The 20909-nt window shown below is 27.8% G+C and overlaps 2 protein-coding genes and 1 non-coding gene across 4 annotated transcripts; 1 reads left to right on the forward strand and 2 right to left on the reverse strand.

Moving 5' to 3' along the window:
* Positions 1-577: 577 nt before the first annotated feature.
* LOC123299735 (ras-related protein RABF2b) lies at positions 578-3563 on the reverse strand. Of its 2 annotated transcripts, XR_006535358.1 has the most exons (6): positions 3360-3563; positions 2399-2526; positions 2129-2338; positions 1493-1570; positions 995-1429; positions 578-920 (listed from the first exon to the last, which is right to left on the reverse strand). XR_006535358.1 is itself a non-coding variant. In XM_044882059.1 (5 exons), exons 1-5 carry the CDS (start codon positions 3400-3402, stop codon positions 1208-1210), a joined length of 681 nt encoding a protein of 226 aa, XP_044737994.1. In that variant the 5' UTR covers positions 3403-3563; the 3' UTR covers positions 578-1207. The 2 variants fall into 2 exon arrangements, 1 of the variants encoding a protein (XP_044737994.1); XM_044882059.1 differs by having other exon boundaries at positions 578-1429.
* A 1826-nt stretch (positions 3564-5389) lies between these two features.
* Positions 5390-9996, reverse strand: LOC123301167 (insulin-like growth factor-binding protein complex acid labile subunit). The gene is made up of 3 exons (XM_044883900.1): positions 9902-9996; positions 6232-8659; positions 5390-5448 (listed from the first exon to the last, which is right to left on the reverse strand). Exons 1-3 carry the CDS (start codon positions 9905-9907, stop codon positions 5390-5392), a joined length of 2493 nt encoding a protein of 830 aa, XP_044739835.1. The 5' UTR covers positions 9908-9996.
* An 8219-nt stretch (positions 9997-18215) lies between these two features.
* Positions 18216-18289, forward strand: Trnan-guu. Its single transcript has one exon. It is a non-coding gene; the product is annotated as a tRNA-Asn (tRNA).
* The last annotated feature ends 2620 nt before the right edge of the window (positions 18290-20909 follow it).

The raw sequence follows: 20909 nt of genomic DNA on the forward strand, positions 1-20909 counted from the left end.
CGAAATTATGGTCAGGTGAAAATTGTCAATTTTCAGTCTATTATGTTTCGAAAAGAAAGTTAATTAATCAATAAAAATTTACTTGTCAATTAAACAATTTTAAATTTCTAGACTCAGAAATAATATTAAGGTTGGGCGATAAATTATTACTATTTTCGTTTAAATAGATAGAATAGATATTTTCGTCTATTTACTTACTACTCTCCGTAATTTCATTGCTATTTATAACAACTATTCCATCAACATAATCAAAACAGAACGTCTGAGGGAAGGAGAGGATACTAGCGCTCTATGCATTTGAGTGAGTAAAATCTTGCCGCCATTTTGATGCTAATGATAAGTCCAATCTACCTTTACTTAAAAATAATATTTAAAAACATTTTGTATACTTGACATTTGCATAAAAATGGCGGCATGATCTTTCCCACATAAATGCATAGCATATGGAGCCCTAGTTTTTCTACTTTCTCTTGGACTTAAATTTTTAAATTTACTTTTGTCAAAGAAATTTTAGTAATTGCAATGTCATGAAGATTAAAAAAAGGTATAAACCAGCCACAATCCATAACCTGTTTTGTATCATTTACTCCTCTATATTTCCACCCTATTCGCGGGATCATAATTAAATCAATAGAATCCAGGCCAGTGTTTTTGAGTTGCGAATAACATAATATTAATTAAGTCAACCCACCCTAAGTTCCAAGTTGGATAATGTTTGGTTAGTTCATAATGCTATTTACATTATTAAGATTGTTGAATTTTCGAACTGTTTCAAAATATCTAATCACATCCTCTTTAATCGATACTAAAACATTTTTACGATAGTTTTTTCCACTTTCTCTTAAATGATCGCTTTTGATCATTTTTGTTTCTAACATTTACATTAGCAAATATATATAATATTGCGCGTTATTGCACACCTACAATTTTGGTATTGCATCAAAAAAAATTATTCAAATATTAAGTGTTAAATTTGGTTTCAAAATAAAATTACCCCACTTTGAACCGATAGCAATCTGTGAAAGTAACCTAGGATCGAAACAACATACAATATAATCAAAGGCTGGATTTTTAATTTAATACTATAAAAATTATCACAGCGGACGTTTTTTTGTATAAAATGTTTGTACTGAATAATAACTCTCTAAAAGATGAAAATCATTCAAACAAATCGTCAATATCTTTGAATAAATCAAATAATCGTTCGTTAACAACATATATTTGGTTTAAGTGAATCGGCATGGGCAATACTGTCTATGCTCCAGCTAGCAGTTTCTGTTTTACCAACATCAGTCGCTTTTAAATTACTTGTTGAGGCTATTAAACCATTTTCGTCTGTTTCATATACTCTTAATGATGTTTTAGCTAAATCTTCACCTTCTAATCGTGCTAATGTTAACGCAATATGAAAAAACACTTGTTCAATGCCCTAAAAAAGTTCTAAGTTTAAAGTACCTACATTATTACCAAATTTTTTTTTTAAATTACTTACTTGATCCTGCAAAGCTGATACTTCAAAATACGTGCCTCCAATACTTTTTGCATATTTCATTGCTTCATCTCTTGTTATCTGCGAATAAAATATAAATTTTAGATAATAAAACCATCTAAATGTAAGAATTAACTTCTTCACAAACATGAGGACAAAAATAAATTAAATTAAAACCGACGTCGGAAATAAAACAGTTATTAAATGATGAGTGACACAAATTGCCCCGCTTGACTTCAGTACGAAAATTTGCAAAGAAGAATTGCCTGTCCTAGGTTAGGTTAGGTTAACCAACTGAGATAATAGGGCGACATTGTCTTTCCTAAAAAATATGTATTTTCACCTTTAAAACTGCAACTTAACGTAAGGTATGTTTTCAACTTACTAGATACCAAACGTGTTTGACTGAAAATGGCGGCATTATTATAAGTCTAATTCAAACCATTCTTAACTTTAAAATCCAATTGTATGATATATTATTTTTCTGGAGGATTGTGAGCATTCTATTTTCTTACAGGGTAGTGTGTCGTGTAATGCAGCAAATATAAGTAAACTTATCCCTTAAAGTTCAGTGCGCTATTTTCATGTCTGCTGGAAAGAGGGTACGTATTTGGTTATGGCACTTTAATCCATACTTACTCGTCTATGTTCATGCAAATCAATTTTATTCCCTACAACACAAATAACTAAATGTTCTTCCACATTTTTTTGTAATTCTTTCACCCAACTTTGAATGGATTCAAAGGTACTAGGTTGTGTTATGTCAAATACTAAAAGTGCCGCATTTGCATTACGATAATACATTGGTGTCATTGATTTAAAACGTTCTTGGCCAGCTGTGTCCCAAACCTAGAACAATTTATTGTGTTTAATAAAAATTGATTAATTTTAAATAGAAAAAATTGATACCTGAAGTTTAACTCGAATATCGTCAATATTTATTTTGCATGTAAAAAACGATGCACCGATTGTTGGTGAAATGTGTGGACTAAACATTTTTCCAATATATCGCACAACCATGCTCGTTTTTCCAACACCTACAGTTTTAAAATCAACAAATTTGTAAAAATTATTTGAGGAAATATTTTGTATTGATTAAACCCTCAACTAAGGTTGGGTTGAGTTTGCACTAGTTAGCCTTTTTTGGTAACAAGCATACGAAGAGCATATTTAATTACTCAATGGATATCAATAATTAATGGATTGTTATCTAATTCCCATGAACGAAATATTGTTTCCAAACTTTTTTAAAGGATTAATTTTTGTATTTCTTTTCGTAATTTCTTATTTTTTTTAAAAGAACCTACATAATCATGACAATAAGGTAAGCCGGTCTATATTTTAAAACCATTTTAACAAATTAGCAGCAAGAAAGCAAAATTCCCAAATTAGCAACAAAAAAAAATACATTTTTTAAAGGTAATTTTGAATATTATGTGGACTACAGTTTACAAAATCAATTTTATTTCTATGTTTAAATGTTTTTTGAAATGACGCATATAAATTTATTACACAGAATTTATTAAATTGTTTTAGAAATGATTCATATTTTTATTAAAGCCGCAGACCGATAGAAAACGAGATACAGAAAAAAATCCCCGAGTTTCATTTGATTTCTTAACATTGTTTACTTGTTTAGAAAGTTATGTTAGTTAAGAAGAGAAAAAGTATTAAATCTAAGTAAAAAAGTTTTCTAAATAAGGATTTACGGATATTAAACTCATAATTAGTCAATTAATACTACATTAATCACATCTTATCACCGAAAAATTTAAACTAATTTTAATTTGCAATCTCATATAATAAATTTAATAATAATATACGATAGATAACCTTATCAATAAATTTAGGATAATTATTTGTTACTAACCTTGTGCACCCAAAACTACAATTTTTCCTTCAATAGTTTTCATTTTACATTAAAATTACGAATAATTCATTAGTTTTATGTATGTTTTGACACATAAACAACAAAATCCACAATGAATTACGAAAATATACGTGTAGAATGGGATAAAATTCGAAATAAATTCGCGATACACCTGTATTTTATTTGTTGCCTGCGGCTTTGTAGTTTGTGTATTAAATAATTATAGACATACGTAAACATTTATTTCTATCCATAAACTATTGAAAAACAGCTGATAATTATTTAAATATAAAGAGACATCTGTTATTTATTAGATGTACTAATAGAAACTGATATCAAACCATTGAAATTGGATATACGACGATCGAAGTTGAAGCTTGATACAATAGATGGCAGAAGCGAAAGTACATTACTACCTACTTCCTAGTATACTAACTGACTTAACTGTTCCTATCCCCTGCATATATTTGAGTTCTAATGAAATGGACTCATAATTTTACTACCGCACACAGACTTTATTATATTATATTTTGTAAGTGCGCATTTTGACCTCATATTATATTTTAGCAGTGTGCACAGGTTAAATTACTTATAACAGTTCTTCGTATTTTTTGACCCTGAAAATTTCAATTTCTTTTACTCATTGACATAGACATAGAATATTTCTATAAACTTATGTGAGGACGTGGCGCTGATTGCACTGGATCAATCTAAATTCGATTGTGTTGATCTGGCCCTTTTACTTCAAAAAAATTGCATAATGTTGGTTTTAGAAGCACCGCAAGTGAACTCTTGTCGGATTACTTAGATAATGGATACTACAGAGTTGAAACAAAGTACAACATTTTTTTATTCCGATTGGAAGAATCTTGTATAGGATATACCCCTGGAAAGTGTTTTCGGTCCAAAGTTGTTATTGTTCTTTATAAACCATTTACCATCGCATATTTTAGATTTTAGGATGTGGCGTGTGATATTTTTTATTGGAAGACATATCTTCTATCTAACCTTACACTGTTTAAGAAGTTGTTGACAATAGGGCTTTTCATTTTAAAATCACGATTCACATTTGTTTCGTACTAAATGATTTATAACCAATGTGATAAAATGAATAACAAATATCTTCTATCTTAGCCCTACTCATTGCTGTCAGTACGAAAAAATAAACTCTGCACTTGCGCTTATGACATGATGAAAAGGCCTATAGAGGCCACTCATGGGCAAACGTGACTTACAGAAGTTCCTCGGACTCATACGAGTAAGGTAAGACAGTGATAATCTAAAATATGAGTAAGACAGAGAGACAACATTTTTTTCTACCTATCTCATTACTATTACAGAAATTGATATAGGTGGAAGAGTCGTATACCCGTCTCGTTTCCACCTCTATGATTAATGCGGACTTGGATAAAGAGACACACAATAAAGTTTATGACACACAATAAAGTTATAACAATGGTGACTTCGACTTAAAATAACTCGCTCATGCCTGCAGTAGACCAAAACATCTATTCTGTTTGTCAGTATTGTGGTCTCTCGTAATTAATTTAGAGTTGATATTTGTACAATCATGTGTGAGACAAAGAACCTGGCCAACCGATACGGACAAACGTATGTGAGGAGCTAAGAGTTATTTTGGTCTATAATCAAGACGATAAATTTTTCGAAATAACGAGAGGACTTTGAGTGAACGAAATAGGATGATCGCTCTGTAAATTACATAGAAAAATTGCAACAAAATTCTAGTACGTGAACAATAAAGAAAACGAAATAAAAATATTAGTACATTATTTAGTATAGATCTCCATTACACATTTTCAGTTGAATGAATTTACATCATTATCGTTGTCTTGATCTGAATCAAATGCCATATGTAGTTTCATATATTCCTCTATATTCATATAAGAACTATATTGTATGTACATAAATTGTTTTTGGTAGCTGATTGGTAATTGGTTGCTACTGCCTGAAGCTTTATATATCGACCAATCATTTGTCGAGAAATGTATATATGAACTGTTGTTTAAAGCTTAGTAGCTCGCTAACGGTGTCATAGTTGCTTGACTGAGTTGCCATCTATGGTATATGTCTAGAATATCAATGCCCATTAGTGGTTCTCACAATTTTTACGATTTGTTCAATATAAACTTTCCTATTTAATTTTTTTAATTGTAAATACATGTAAGTACTTTCAATTTAAGGATGGTAAGCACATATGATCTGTATAATAAAAGGGAAAAATCCATGCACGAAAAAGTATATATACTATTTTAACACACTTTTATGAGTTTGAATTGTCTATTTATCAGCGTATTATGTTGTAGAAATCTTCAACTCAGTTTTCACTCACTGAAAGACGCTTAAAGAGCATTACTTATATTCGATATCAGTACGAAATTCGAAGATACGAGCCGGAATAGAAATATATATTATAGAGTTCACGGAAAGACATATATTTGGCTAGCCTGAGCGGTAGTTTTAAGATTTATATTTAAATTGACCAAATTATATTTAAAAAAACCAATAAAAAACACGCTTTATTAACAAGTAGACCGCGAATGGGTGGAGCAGAAAAGTGTGCGATTTTAAAAACGATTTAAAATAAAAACCCATCAATTTTTCAAAACTATTTTTTTTTACCATCTTAAATAAAATACTTAGAATAAACTGTAAATTTTATTTTTAACTTAATAAAGTCAATTAAGTAACTTATTAGTCGAATCTAAGCGATTTGTTCTTGTGAGTTTACCTGAACAGAAGAGTATCAAGAATGAGAGAAATTGTTTAATTGGTGAAATACAGAAAAGAAGGCATTTTAAAAAAATTAAAATTTATTTTGAAAATTCAATACATAAAAAAAATTACAACTGACATAATATTCCAAAAATATTAGGATGTCTTACGTCTTTTTCCATACTTGTTACATTTATAAGTTTTTCGTTTGCAGCAGTTACATCATCTGCCAATTGTTTACAGGTTTGGTAATTATTCCCTAAACTAATTGTTTTACCAACGCAAACATGTTTCGAGTGACATAAAATATTTTCTATATTATTTTTCTGATGTAAATAAATTTCATTACCATCCAGAATCAACATTTTTAACGTATCCAAATTATTGAAAATATTTGGTTCAATTCCAACGATTCTATTGTATGAAACATTTAACATCTTTAATTCATTTAAAATTAATAATTTTTCAATTTCCAAATTACTTAATTGATTATATGATAAATTCAAAATTTTTAAATGATTTAAGCCGTTAAAACTACCAAACATAAATGATTTTAAGTTATTGTTTGTTAAAATTAAAGTTGTTAAATTTGTTAAGCCATTGAATGCTCCAATTGAAATTAGTTCAATACGATTAGTTGATAAATCTAAAGTTTGTAAATGTTCAGAATTCATTCCAGAAAAACTTCCGTATTTCAATTCAGTTAAATTATTATTGGATATTAATAAAATCGATAAATTAGATAATCTATTAAATGCTCCTTCTGATATGAGATTGATATAATTATTTGATAAATTTAATGTTTTTAAACTGCATAATCCATCAAAATTATCAGGTAATAATTTTTCTAAAACATTATGAGATAAATCTAAGTTTTCTAAATGATTTAATCTAATAAATATATCCTTCTTTATGGAGTCTAAAGAATTATATGATAAATTTAATGTTTTTAATTGATTTAAATGATTAAAGCTTCCATTTACGATTGATTCCAAAGCATTATTTGACAATAGCAATTCATTTAAATTATTTAAACCTTTAAATGTATCAGCGGGTATTGAACTAAAGTTTTTATTTGTTAAATCCAATTTTCTTAAATCACTTAAACCATAAAAGTTTCCAAATACCAATGAATTTATTGATGGTAATATTAAATTATTTAAATGCTTTAGTGGTTTAAACAAACCAAGTGGTAAGACATCTAAATTGTTTTCTGATAAATTTAATGTTTCCAATCTATTCAATCCGTTAAATGTTTCCCTTGGAATGAAACTTAAATTTTGTTTTGATAAATCTAATTCACTTATAAACCATAAACCATAAAAACTATTGGATTCTAATAATTGTATCTGATTACCAGTTAATGATAAATTAGTTAAATAACCCATACTTTGAAATGAATAGCTTGGTATAGCTTCTATATCGTTATTGGATAAATCTAAATAATTTAAATAACTAAAATCACCTTGAGGTACAGTTTTTAGATGATTATTTGATAAGTATAATTTTTTCAAAGGTATTAGTAAATTATTAAAAGCTCCAGTTTCAATGAAATTTAGATAATTATATGATAAATCGATTTCAGTCAAATGTAAATCATGATCAAATGTACCGTTTACAATAACTCTTAAATTATTATTTGATAAATTTATCATATTTAAAGATTTTATACCAATGAAAAAACCATTTGAGATAGTTTCGATATTATTTTTAGCTAAATTTAAAACTCGTAAATTATTCAAACCCGTAAAACTACCATCGTTAATTGTTTTTATTTTATTATTGTTCAATATCAACGTTTCTAAATATTTCAATCCACTAAATGTACCATTTGGAATAATTTCGAAAAAATTATACGATAAATTTAAAGTACTTAAATTAACTAATGATAAATTTACATTTTTAAAATCTTTAAGAGAATTAAATGATAAATCTAAATGTTCTAAAAAAAATAGTTCCACTAATTTACATTCGATAATTTGATTAAAAGATGCATCTAATTTCCCTATATTCGTACTATTTTCTACCGAAATAACAGTTAAATTATTACGTGATACATCAATTTTAACTTCATTGCCTTGGATTAATTTTAAATTTATATAATTTAAACTATTTCTACTTAAATTTAAATATTCCAAATTTGTTAAATCTTCGAATTCATTATATGTTGTAAGATTATTGTTACTCAAATCCAAGTGTATGACTTGTTTTAGCGAATCGAAAGCATTTACGTCTAACCGTGATATTTGATTATTATACAATTTTAAATAACGTAAACAGTTAGAAATATTCGAGAATGCAAATTCTTGTACAGATTTTAATTTACCATTTGATATATCTAAATATTCGACGTCGTTATCTTCGTCACGGTTAAGAATGGTTGAAGATAGTTCAGTTGTGTTATCGTTAATAATTTTAACAGACACTGAATCCGATATCTGGAAATACGTGAATGGCTCGTACGAAAGTTGGTTTAAATAATATTCTTGATTTTCATAATTACAGCATTCATAGCGTTGTAACAAACTCAGTAACAGAATGGTCGAAATAATTTTGAACAGGATTATCTGAAATTAAAAATAAGAATTTATTTTTCTGTAACTCAAAGTGAAATAAATTAATATACAAAGATGGGAAAGCAGCTCGCAAATTACTACTATACGGTTTAAGATAAAGGACTTGTTCTAAAAAGGACACGGATTGTTCAAAGATACTATAACTCACGCAAGCGGATCAGTAACTATTAACACATAAAATATCTTCAAATCTATGAGACCCAACAAAAATTTTTTCAATAAAAATTGATTGAATAAAAGTCAACTCGGGCTTGTAATTAATTGCTTAAAGATTAAACATAAATTTAAACTAGGAAGAAGTATCTCATTAAATGCGAACTTTTTCATGGATTCCATTTGTGTATTTTAAAACTTTCCTGAATCTTATACTACTATATAAAATTGAATTTATTAATATAAAGTTAATGGGGTTTTCCCTTTCATTTTCTGTCTAATCCATTTTTAAGGAGTCTCTTCAGTTAAAAAAAAATCGATTTTTGTATTTTTTATATTATTTAATGAGTTTATAAATACACTCCAAAAACTATAAAGTAAAATTCGTATTATTTTTGAAGTTATAAACTACAAAATAAAAAATAACAATTTTTAGATTGTTATTTAACGACCCATGACAATATCAAATATGCTCGAAAAGGTAAAAAATATTTAATTTGCTGAACAGGTAGAAGCTTTTGAGGAATAATTCGGCTTAAAATATGGTCCTGGAATCGACAAATGATAGCTAAGTATATTTACTGACTGCGAATAATTATGTGGTTTTACAAAATGATTCCCAGGATTCCATAAAATATATTAATAGATATAGATAAAAAATTATCCAATCTTTAAAATAATAATTATAAAAATCTAAATAAAAAAGCTTTATTTTGCTAAAAAGATAGATAATAATTTTAATTGTAATATAAAATTCAACTCATATGCACCCCATGCTTTGAGTTTTACATTACAATTAAATTTATCATTCACTTTTTAGTGATTAGTCTCACAAGGCTATAAATTTGCTGTCTTTGTAAAATAAAAGCCATTTATTTGAATTTGTAAAAAAAAGCTATTTACTTGAAGATTCCGTTACATGAATACATACATACATGTATATATGCCATACATACATACATGTATACATACAAACAAGCTAAGCTAAGAAAAGCGTGATTAAAAAGGGTTTGTAGTATCAAAAATTTTGATAAACTTGAATTGAGACTATTAAATTAATAAATTTTAAATATTACATACCTTCATTGTTGCGATTTACACGCAAAGAAAAACCTTTTACTTTTGAAACTCTTATTTTTTGTAAAATAAAGGGATGGTATTTCACTGAAATTACTCGTCAGACGAACTGAAAATTTTGATTATGTACTTGTAGAACACAAATTTATATTTGTTTAAAAATGATAATTTATCAACGTTTGAAAAATTTTTGGAATAAATTTGTGAGCGCCACACATCCTCTGTATGCTAAATAAATTACGTATTTGATATAATTTCACGCTATAAGTATTTTGTTCCAATGGGCATATCAACGAAGGGACAAGAGACGCATCAACGCAGTCATCAGTAAGTAAACTTTTGGTAAAAAATGTTTTATTATGGGAAGAAAAACATGTTAGGAACTATAAAAAGTATTCGTTAATTTTAATGATATTATCATGGATTTCGCTGTTAAAAAGTGAAGTAAACAGTATTTAAGTCACTAAAGTACACATAAAAAAATTGAAACTATTTTACTTCAAAGAAAAAACTAATTATAAAATGAAACTAATGCACTATTTATTGCTAATTTGATAAAACAATGTTAGTTCCACGAAATTGAAGACTGGACCATAAAGAGCATATGTTAAATACGGTCAACTGTTACTTATTCATAAAAATTAAAGTCCCAAATATAGCGGTCCATGAGGGAAAAACAACTTATCGAGGATCTTATTAACACTTGTAAAGGTTAAAAAGGGTTAAAATGATGGAACCTGACACTTAATCTCACTTGTAGTGTTTTGCCGCTTGTGCAAGTGTCACTCAGAATTGACTGTATTTGGTTTCTAAGGACTCGTTAAAAACGTTAAAATTGAAAACATTTTCTTGTCAATGAAAACAATATACCTCTGTCTAATTTGATAAATAGTCAAACATATAGAGGAAAAAAGTAACAATTTAATTATTCTACTAATTAAAAAGTACTCATAGATAAACCACTTATAATTTAAAATTTAATAGATTGTACACTTCGTTCAATAGTCGAGTGTTTCGACGGAAACATCTCAGACGTCACCCAAGAAATTCATCAAAGAATCAAAAGATTGAAAAAGATTTCACAATAATCAGTGATCTAAAATGCGTAGAAAATGTAAAAATACTGAGTCATTTCCCATTTGATAGTGTTTAATCATGGTCTCAAAAATTTGAAAACAAACCAGAATCTAAGCACAAAATATGAGAAAGGTGATCTGAGGAATAATTCTTACAGATTCCAAATCGCTATATCAGAACGCTATTATTTATAAAGAAAACAAACAAATTTTGTTCGAAAAGATTTTAATTAAACGAAAATGAATTTGGCGAAAATCAAATGCAATTATTTTGTTTTTTCATTTGATTAACGTTGAATTTACCCGATTTACGTCTAAATATTTCAAAAAATAGTTTGTTTATATCTTTAAAGGAATAACCAGCAGTGTATTTCTTATCAGTTACGAACATGAAATTTCGCATTTTGCATTTAACTATATTTTGAATATTTAAATGACCAGCCTATATTTGGCTTTTCCGTTTTTTCTGTTAAAATAGCTTGAGCTAGTAATATATGTGCTAGCAACGACACGATAAGGTTTATTTGAAGACGGAAGGCTTTTGTCACCTGCGAACGACTGCACTTACTGCATTTACTAGTGTAAATTCCCGAACACACCTGGAAAAATGCCTGATTTCAATCGTTTCAAATCGATTTAAGATATTCTTTTAAAAAACATTTTTTATGCCGTTCGTCAATAAGGAAAGAAATGTCTGAAATTAAGTTGTTTAACAATAAACTCCCAAAAATCCAGCCAGTTCGCTCGATTTAAAACATAGTTATCTTTCATTTTTCAGTTGGTACATGGGCTTTTAAAAATAAATTTTGTTCAAGTCCTTCAAAAATTTTAAGATATTTTCTCATCTTGAGAGTAAAGGTGTAAGCAAAAAAAAAGTTCACTTAGAAAATTTGTGGGCCTTTTAGTGTACTTTCGTTAGTGTAATATAAGTCGTACTCAGTAAATAAATAAAAAACTTTGATAGAAATATGGTGAAATTAGTTAAAATGAATTGAAGTATTTAAATTATTTTTCTGCTATAATATATTCACTCTTAAACATCATTGAATAATCTCGTCATTAAACTATTATTAATTAGCTAGTGCATTCAAAAATCAATTTATATAAAATTATGTAGAGGTTATGAGTTACAAAGATAAAAATATTTAACGAAACTTTTGAAACATGTGTAGAACGCATGAGCAAATCTCTCATCACGAGACTAAATGTTACCGCACGGTAGACGGGAGTGCTGGCGGGTTAAATATTATTGGATTGATTTATATGGTACACTTTATAGTAATGTAATATTTACTATATTATACAGAAGTTGAACAAAACTCATCATACGTATAACTACATATAATATAAACTTATTCTTACATATCATCCAATTTACCCGTTGTTTTGTTACAAACTTTATACTTTATGCAACAACAATTGTTGTTCACATCAAAGATATATTAAAGATTATGTATTTTTATATTTGAAGCCAAGCAAATACCGAAAAAATTAACATTTTACATTTAGTTATTTCTCGGATAATTCAAAAACTAAAGGTTACCAACGAGGATGTGTTAATTTCTTTCACTTCTACCCACACAGCCAGTTGAACAAATTGTCATTGAAGATTATTTAAAAAAATAAAAGTAAAATAAAACTTCCATGGCATGGGAATTTTAGATTTTGGGTTGAAATTACATTTATCTCATTTTCAACTTTGATGATGAATTTTGCTAAATAATTAAACAAAATTAGTAATATTTTGAAAACTACTCCAGATAAGTAAGAATTTTATTCCTACTTTTCGTCTTGTATTATCAAGTGATAACATAGTTCACCATGAAAATTGAAAATATATATTTTTTTAATTTGTATCTCCACTACAGTGTTCATACATCCTTAATTAGTCGGTCGCAACGGGTTTTCTTTGTTTACAATAATTTATTAAGATTTTAACTTTAATTTAAATATTATTTTTTTTAATATCCACCAACTAGTTTTGGAGAAATCTATGAAAACATATGATCCATTTAATCTACCTTATATTACCGAAAACATCATCCATATAAAATAAAACCAATAAATATGCCTACTTTTGAAGTCATTTATTTATTTAAATAATCATATAACCTGCCCTAAAATTTTCTGAATTGATTTATATTTAGTTCAACTACATATCAAAAAAATCAAGCTTTTTATTTAAAATTGGCTTGGTGCACCTTCATCCATAACTACGATAGTAAATAAATTTGAAACAAAACTCCTTTTTAATTTTTACATGTTGTTTTCTACATACTTTAATTTACATTGTATGTAAATCAAAGTACCATGTAGAAAACCCCAAAATAATTTAAATAAAATAAAGTTCAAAAACTAAAACTCCGACGACTAAAAAATTGCGCTCTAAAAACTATGAAACAAGAAACTATTATCATCTTGTTATGGTTAATAAAATCGTCATTACAGTCGGAGTCCGATCTGTGTGGAAAACTTTTAATCTAAGAGGTCCCCCGACTGAAGTGACGGTTTTACTTATAATAACAATTTCAGATGATTATATTTTCTTGGTTCATAGTTTTTAGATCGTGATTTTGTAATCGTCGGGATTGTAGTTTTTTAACTTTTTTTTTAAATTGATTTCGTGATAAAAGAAGTAAAAGACATTTTAAATAATACAGATAATATGGTATTATACATACAATAAACAGTTTTAGGTATTATTTGATATGATAGTAACAATGTGGTGGTATCTACGTATTTATTCGGTTCGTTGTATATTTTTCTTATTTTATTCTTTCGCTTCATTAAGTTTTATCAGAAGTAGTATAAGTCATATGTATATATTATAGCCTATAGGTAGGGTAAAGTGTAATATCCTGGATAAAATTTGCTTTGAATCACCCTATAGTTTTTCGATAGACATTGTTAAACTATGAGATAGCAACTTTTATGTATGTTCATTTATATTTCGAAGAAAAAAAATTGAGTTTTTCTATTCTCATTGGTGGGTGGGTATTTTGATATGTCATATTTCAGGTTTAATTATAACGATAAATGTTGAGAAAGTAAAGTTAAAAAGACTCAACGTCATGTAAAAACAATTTGAAACACACGATATGCCATCGATAAATTTTACGAATAACATATTATTTATAAAAATTCATTACTGAATGCATAGTTTGGCCTAGTACAAGTGTAAAAAAAGTTTGTTTCACCACTATAGTATTAAAAAAATTAGTTGAAACTGTTACTGGAAGCTCAGGGATTTAGATTCCAGTAAGAGAAACCTATACGGTTGTCAGTGTTTTAATTACATCTATATACAGGGTGTTCCATTATTGATAGCAGAAAATTGAGCTTAGCAAGACAAATGGAAAGTCTCGTTACCAAATTTCGGTCTGAGGCCTAATTTGGGAAATGTGACTATGGGAAAAATAGAAGGATTTATGAATTCACAAAACAATCAAACTCATTAAACGAAGTAGGTATCACTTGAGAATATAGAGGGGACTATCATAAAACAATAATTGATTGTAAATTGATTGAATTGGGTAATCAATACTAAAAAAAAGCTTTAAAAACTAGTACCTACATAAATGTAAATTTTGATCCATGGTACTACACTCTCTCCTATTATAGGTACATATCTAGACACGTATATCATGTATTATATCCAATCTACACACTATTTCAATAACAGAAATTTGATTATATTGTGGTAATATTCATATCATATTCTCCATTCAGTTTGTAATATCATAGAAATTTATATAATATTTTCAATGTTATATAAAATTATTTCTATAATATTGATATAAAATTTGTTCAATAACTATATTGGAAAATTCAATTTGATATGTGATAACTCGTCGTGAAAAATAGAGCTTCATTAGCTGAGCTACTAAAATTTTCAGTAGGCGTTAAGGTGCTATAAATATTTTAGGCATACCTATATTTAAAAACTTTAGCAAATTAAGGAAATTTTGAGTACAACATTGTTAAAATCAAAATTAAGGGAAAGGCTTCTCTCAAGAATTCAATAAATTTGAAATATAGGCTTAAGAAAAGTATCCTGTATTTATTAATAACATAGCAAATTTTATCTTCGTCTGAGGAATGAGATATTAACAACAAAAATGTACATAAAAAATAGATTGTTTGAAATTATTAGTTAATGATGAATTTTTTGGTACCAAGACAAAAAGATAAACACAAAAAACAATTTATAATGTAGCTGTGTATGCATAACATGTATAATAGATACAATGTTTCAGTATTGTACACTGTTGTCACAAATAGTGCACGAATATAAGAACATCTTTTTATGAACTTGACTATAACGGTTAAACTATCTTAAACCTGACTAAATGGACTGTCTTGATTGCTAAATATTATCTATAAGATCTAGATTTATACTTATGGCCCAAAATTTGTAAAAACGTTGGCTTCCTTTTGTTTATGGCCAACAATAGTGTATTTCATTTCCTTTCCGATAAAAAATCACATTATACCATCTGTTAATGAACTATTTACTTATTAGCTGACAGAAAATTCACGACCAAAGCGAATGAACCTAGAAAAATAAGCAAATTGATACAGGAGTTCTTTATACAACTTAAGTAAATTAAAAATAAAGTTTGTAGCGAAGTGCGTGATTTTGAAGTTAGTGGACCAGGAAAATAAGAATGGTAAAAAATTATTAAGGGGGGTAGATATTAATGGGTTGGCTAAAAATATTGTGCATATATAAGATCCCTCCTCAGATTAAGTTTGTTTAAACATCACATAAGTTTTATTCGTGTTCTTTGCATTCGTTTCTTTATTATTTTTGCAAAAAATTGTATTCGACGATTCGATGACAAGGAAACTCTGAGATACAAAAAGTAGTACCAGTAAAATAAAAGTAAGATTGTAACCACCTGTGTACGTCAAATCCTTATTGAAAGTTTTTACGATATATTTATTACTTTTGTCTATTTTTTGAAAATTAAAAATTTTATTAATAAAATACCACATTATGATCAAACTATAATTCTTATAGTGCTTACCACTTCTCTATACAATAAATATTTATGCATTTAATTAAAATCATTATAATTTGTAAAATTCAATTATGATTAAGAATAAAAAGAAAAAAAAAACAATTTTTTTTTGTGTGTAATTTGATAATCAAATACCAAAGATGAACTGAAGAAAACTGTTGTAAAAATATTAATATTTAAAACATGTAACAATTTGAATAATTAAAAATAAACCAACCATGTTGTATATGGCTTTAAAGCTCTTTTATTACTACATTTATTGTTATGGAGGTTACATAATGTTTGTTGGGAAAATTTAAAGTTGAGAATGTTATTCAAAGTGTTTTGTACAAAAAAGTAAAAATTGTACGAAAAGGAGATCCATGAAAAAATTAATTATTTGTTTTTTATTACAATCAAGGTTGTATGAGCATGACAACAATGTTTTTTTTAAAGGCTCAACATTTTTGTATATGTAGACTTTTACTCAAACAATATGTGGTTAAAATTTCAGTGCCTTCATCCATGTAAAGGATGTACGAGCAAGGTAGATTTAGAGTTGAAAATATTTTAACTATGATAGTGAATTTTCATAGAATCATGAATTTAGTCGAAAAGAAGGAATACTATTTTTTGATATCTGCCTTTCGAAATATTGAAAGCTGAATAATTAAAGAACCTACAAAACCTTGTTTACTTGAAATTACTTGATAAAACATGGTCATACATCCTTAAAAAACATGTACACTTTTAATTCAAGTCTAAAAGAGCTTAAAACGGGTGATCTTTACTCTTAATCATTGTCAACTGCCACTAGATCCTACTGTTTAAAAATGTTTTCTGAGATATTTCCTTAAGTATACGACTTTGGTTAATATTTCATAAATGATTTATCCAATTCGCAAAGAGATTCGATTTTTGGATTTTTTTCGGTCAAAAGTACACTAGAAGATGATTTTTATCCAAATTCGGAGACAAGATTAAATTTTCGCGTTTTTCTTGCAATTTTTTTAAGGGAAACTACTTAAAAAAATGATTTTCAAAATTTGGTAATTGGACAGAAGGTTTGTATACAGCCTAAAATCTTTTTTTTTGGAGCAATACTGGAGATATTAAAAAAAATTATCATATCTAATCATCAAATGAGCTTGATTTTTCGGTTTTCTGGATCCCTTTAATCCAATGACACGAAAATTTGGGTTATTTGTACCCAATTCATTATGCGGAAACTACTCGCTGAGTTTTTGTCCAGTTCGGATACAAAAATTTTCTTTGCGATTTTTTGTTTCAGTTTTTCATCAGGAATTCTATTAATCATTCTAATATAGGTTAGCGTTGATAGAATAACTTAAAAATCGCTCATTAAGAATTTGAGTTAGTAGTTTTTGAGATATCACCTAAAATCCTCTACAAAATGCATTTATTTCGGAGCGATTTTGCGAATTTATGAAAAACTTTTGAGGTGTTGAATGAAGAAATTGGTCCAGTAGGTATATTTTTCCACAATTTCTGTGGATTCATCAGACTAGTTTTCAAATTTTTGAAATGAGTACGATGTTTTTTTTGGGGGAAATTTGCTAAAGAAAATGACTAATTTTCAATGAAATATAAAAATCGAGAAAATCCCAGATTTAAAAAAAAAAATCACACTTTAATGAAACTTAGGGTTAATTTTGAGCGAAAAAATTTAAAAATCTGATGATTTTCTAGAGAACACATGGTAACTAATTTGACTGTACCAAAGAACAAATAAAATAATATAAAACAAAATAAGATGAAGCAGAAGCAGAGAGTGTATAATAATAAAATAGAGCGAATAATGGAAATTATTCTTCTCATATACAATACGGATCCGGATGGTTATATGTTGTTTTAAAACGAATCAAATATACGTATTAAATTTAATTAGAGTATACATACAGCTACTGATATAGAGAGCAATGAAGAACAGTCAAGCAAGCACACAATTTTGTTCAGCTTTTCTATGCTCAATGTGTCTATGGTACGAATGAAGTACGAAATCGCACAGATTACGAAAATTCGCATATTGAAGGTAATAGGTAACAATATTTTTATTATTGCATCATACTTTGTAATAAAAATCTTTTTCCTGTGATTTTATTATTCAATAAAAATAATTCACACTTGTGTAAGTAAACAATTCACGTTGTATCAGAAATAATTATGTAGCAAGTTCTCAGTATTTTGCCATTAGATATTTTAATTTGTTAAAAACAAGCCTCCGTGGCGCAATTGGCTAGCGCGTTCGGCTGTTAACCGAAAGGTTGGTGGTTCGAGCCCACCCGGGGGCGATATCTTTTTAATAAAATTTTATTTTATTTGCAATACTACATACATAAAGCTGTTATACTAAATTCAAAAATTTTTTATACAATATACATAAATACCTAAATTCATTCAACAGTACATACAATACAGGTACAGTTTCATTCAAATCCATTCGTTTATCTTCACATTTATAAAATATAGAAATTTGACTAATTTCGTCGTTGGCTTGTAATATTGTAATATATATAGTAAATGTAATAACAACACTATTTAATATTCAATTCAATTTTCATTGTAGCCGCTTCAATTTACATTATACATGATAATTTGTAATTTGTGAAATTCATGCTATATATACAATACATATTTTATCATACATAATATATAATTATGTTGTTGGTCCGATGGATGATCACCTTTTATAACTTGAAAAAAACCCTTTATCAACCTCCAGACACCGAACTCAAATAAAATTTAAGCGATCAAGATCGTCGTCAATAAAATTCGTTTACCTTTGTTTGAACTTTGTAAGGGACTTTTGTATGCATTTTCAAATAAATACGCAGATAAATAATAATAAAGAAAATCTTTTTTCAATTTTTGGGACACAAAATATACTTTTTAATGTTCAAAATGCTATTTGATGTTGGTTTGTTCCATTGAAAATGTATGTACATGTACGAAAAAAATCTAAGTACAAGCTTAGGTCGTTATAGCGACTATATCAATATAGCCGATGTTGTTTTAGTCGACAAATTTATATATTTGTTTATATAGAAATCCAGTATTAGGGACATTTGCATTTCAGAAATAATTGGTTCCTGCTTATAGCCTATTTTGACTCCATTGTCAAAGAAAATAATACTCGTTGAATTTATAAAAAAAAAGTGCTCAATACATGTTACATATCATTATAACTTTTTACACTCCGTTCGTACATACATGCATTGATTGAAAAACTCTGGACTGTTTCTTTTTTTGTCAAAAAGATGAAATGGTTTCATGCAAAAATTAATCTATCCACCTAAATATCTCCCCAAGAAAGCTCGCAATAAAAAAAAGTATTAACAAAAGTTCGCGAGCTGGGAGGGAGACATCTAACGATAAGCATTAATTTGACCTTCAACTAGATCCTGAAGGTCATTTCAATTCTTGCCTTTTGTAATGATATTTGAAAATTATAAATAAAAATTATAAAAAAATTAAACATGCTCTTGAAATAACTTAAAGGTCATCTTCAAGGTCAAATTAACGTTTATCATTAGATAACCATAATTCAGATGTGTTTAACCACGCAAAGTCGATTGATTAAGTTATACTAACGAAGGATATTTGACCAAAATCAAAGGATAGCTTTCGGATTTACATTGTTTCTCTGACTGTGTATATTGATATTCGTATATGGAACACTGGAAAATACACAGATAGAACACTTGGTGGTATTAAATTTGTCAATTCAGAAGTTTAAAGTTTAAAGTTTACTGTTGATTTTTCAACAAGTTTTCTATCTAGTACATAAATATATGTATAAGCTAACAATTCTGATGTTTAACTGTGTGTGTTTTATAGTATCGAATGAATTAAATGAAAATCACAAGAGTTTTCCAACTAAGTTTGTGTGAACTCTCTTTATATTCTATCATTGTTGAATAAGTTTTTCAATATTTGGTGTAAAGTGAAATAAATGGTTTTATACGAAACGGATTTAAGAAAAAATAAAGATACAGGAGATATGGTTTTCGATAAGATACATTATAATAACAATATTTATAGCTTAAAAATGCTTTGAGTAAAAGCTGCTCTATTCCTGAAAGGTAAAAAGTAAATTACAAGGTAAAAAGCTTGAGGTGCTATAAGGATCTCTTTAAATAATGTAATATGAGATGATAAATCAAATTTCTATATAATTCAAATATTTTGAATCTGTAAATATGATGTACTCAGCTTGTCTATTGATACAATTGCTCAACTATGTATGTTAGTGTGTACACATCCTTAAATATAGATAATGGTAGCTCTTTACTATTCTATTATGAAAGAAGAGTGTTTTATACATATAAAATGAGTCTAAGTGGAAGAGAAATGGTAGATAATCAGTGAAATTACATAAGTTGATATCTTATCCTGTATATCAATGGAAATCAGTATTAAACCGGTTGCCCGTCTAGTATAAGCAATAAAATTTAAAATAATTATCTAGTCCGGTTTTACAAAGGGATAATTAGGAATAGTAGTTTTTAAGAAAATATACTTTGGAAAAAATCGGAGTGTAGGAAGATGTTAAAAAGAAATCGGAAAGGTAACAGTAACGGAAATCGTGCGCGATCGGTAACGTATCATTCTACGCCAATTTAAAAAAAAGAATTGTCTTCGTTAAAAGTGGCCCTAAAGCCTGTGCATAGTTATTAATCTAATGGATGCAAGATGAAACCGTGATAACGCAAAGAAAATGGATTTTTATGGTTTCATAATTCATCAATAAGATTAATAATTATGCAGAGGTTTTAAGGGAAACTCTTAAGGAAGGAACAATTTTTGCCGTAGGATGTTTCCTTACCAATCACGGCCTTCCACGCACGGCCTTTCCAAAGCGTCTATTTTTGCAATTTAGCAAATTGTAAAACGATATTATTTTGAAACGAA

Source organism: Chrysoperla carnea, chromosome 5 (assembly GCF_905475395.1).
Source record: "Chrysoperla carnea chromosome 5, inChrCarn1.1, whole genome shotgun sequence".
In the NCBI taxonomy this organism is placed as follows: Eukaryota; Metazoa; Arthropoda; class Insecta; order Neuroptera; family Chrysopidae; genus Chrysoperla; species Chrysoperla carnea.

Excerpts from the sequence above, each read along its gene's own strand:
- LOC123299735 (XM_044882059.1), bottom strand. The coding sequence starts at position 3,402 with ATGAAAACTATTGAAGGAAAAATTGTAGTTTTGGGTGCACAAG. Across the intron at positions 2,339-2,398 it reads ATATTCGAGTTAAACTTCAG|GTTTGGGACACAGCTGGCCA; the intron begins GTATCAATTTTT and ends AAATTGTTCTAG. Across the intron at positions 1,430-1,492 it reads TATCAGCTTTGCAGGATCAA|GGCATTGAACAAGTGTTTTT; the intron begins GTAAGTAATTTA and ends GAACTTTTTTAG.
- LOC123301167 (XM_044883900.1), bottom strand. Across the intron at positions 5,449-6,231 it reads TAATATTTTTGGAATATTAT|ACATATACCATAGATGGCAA; the intron begins GTCAGTTGTAAT and ends TTGATATTCTAG.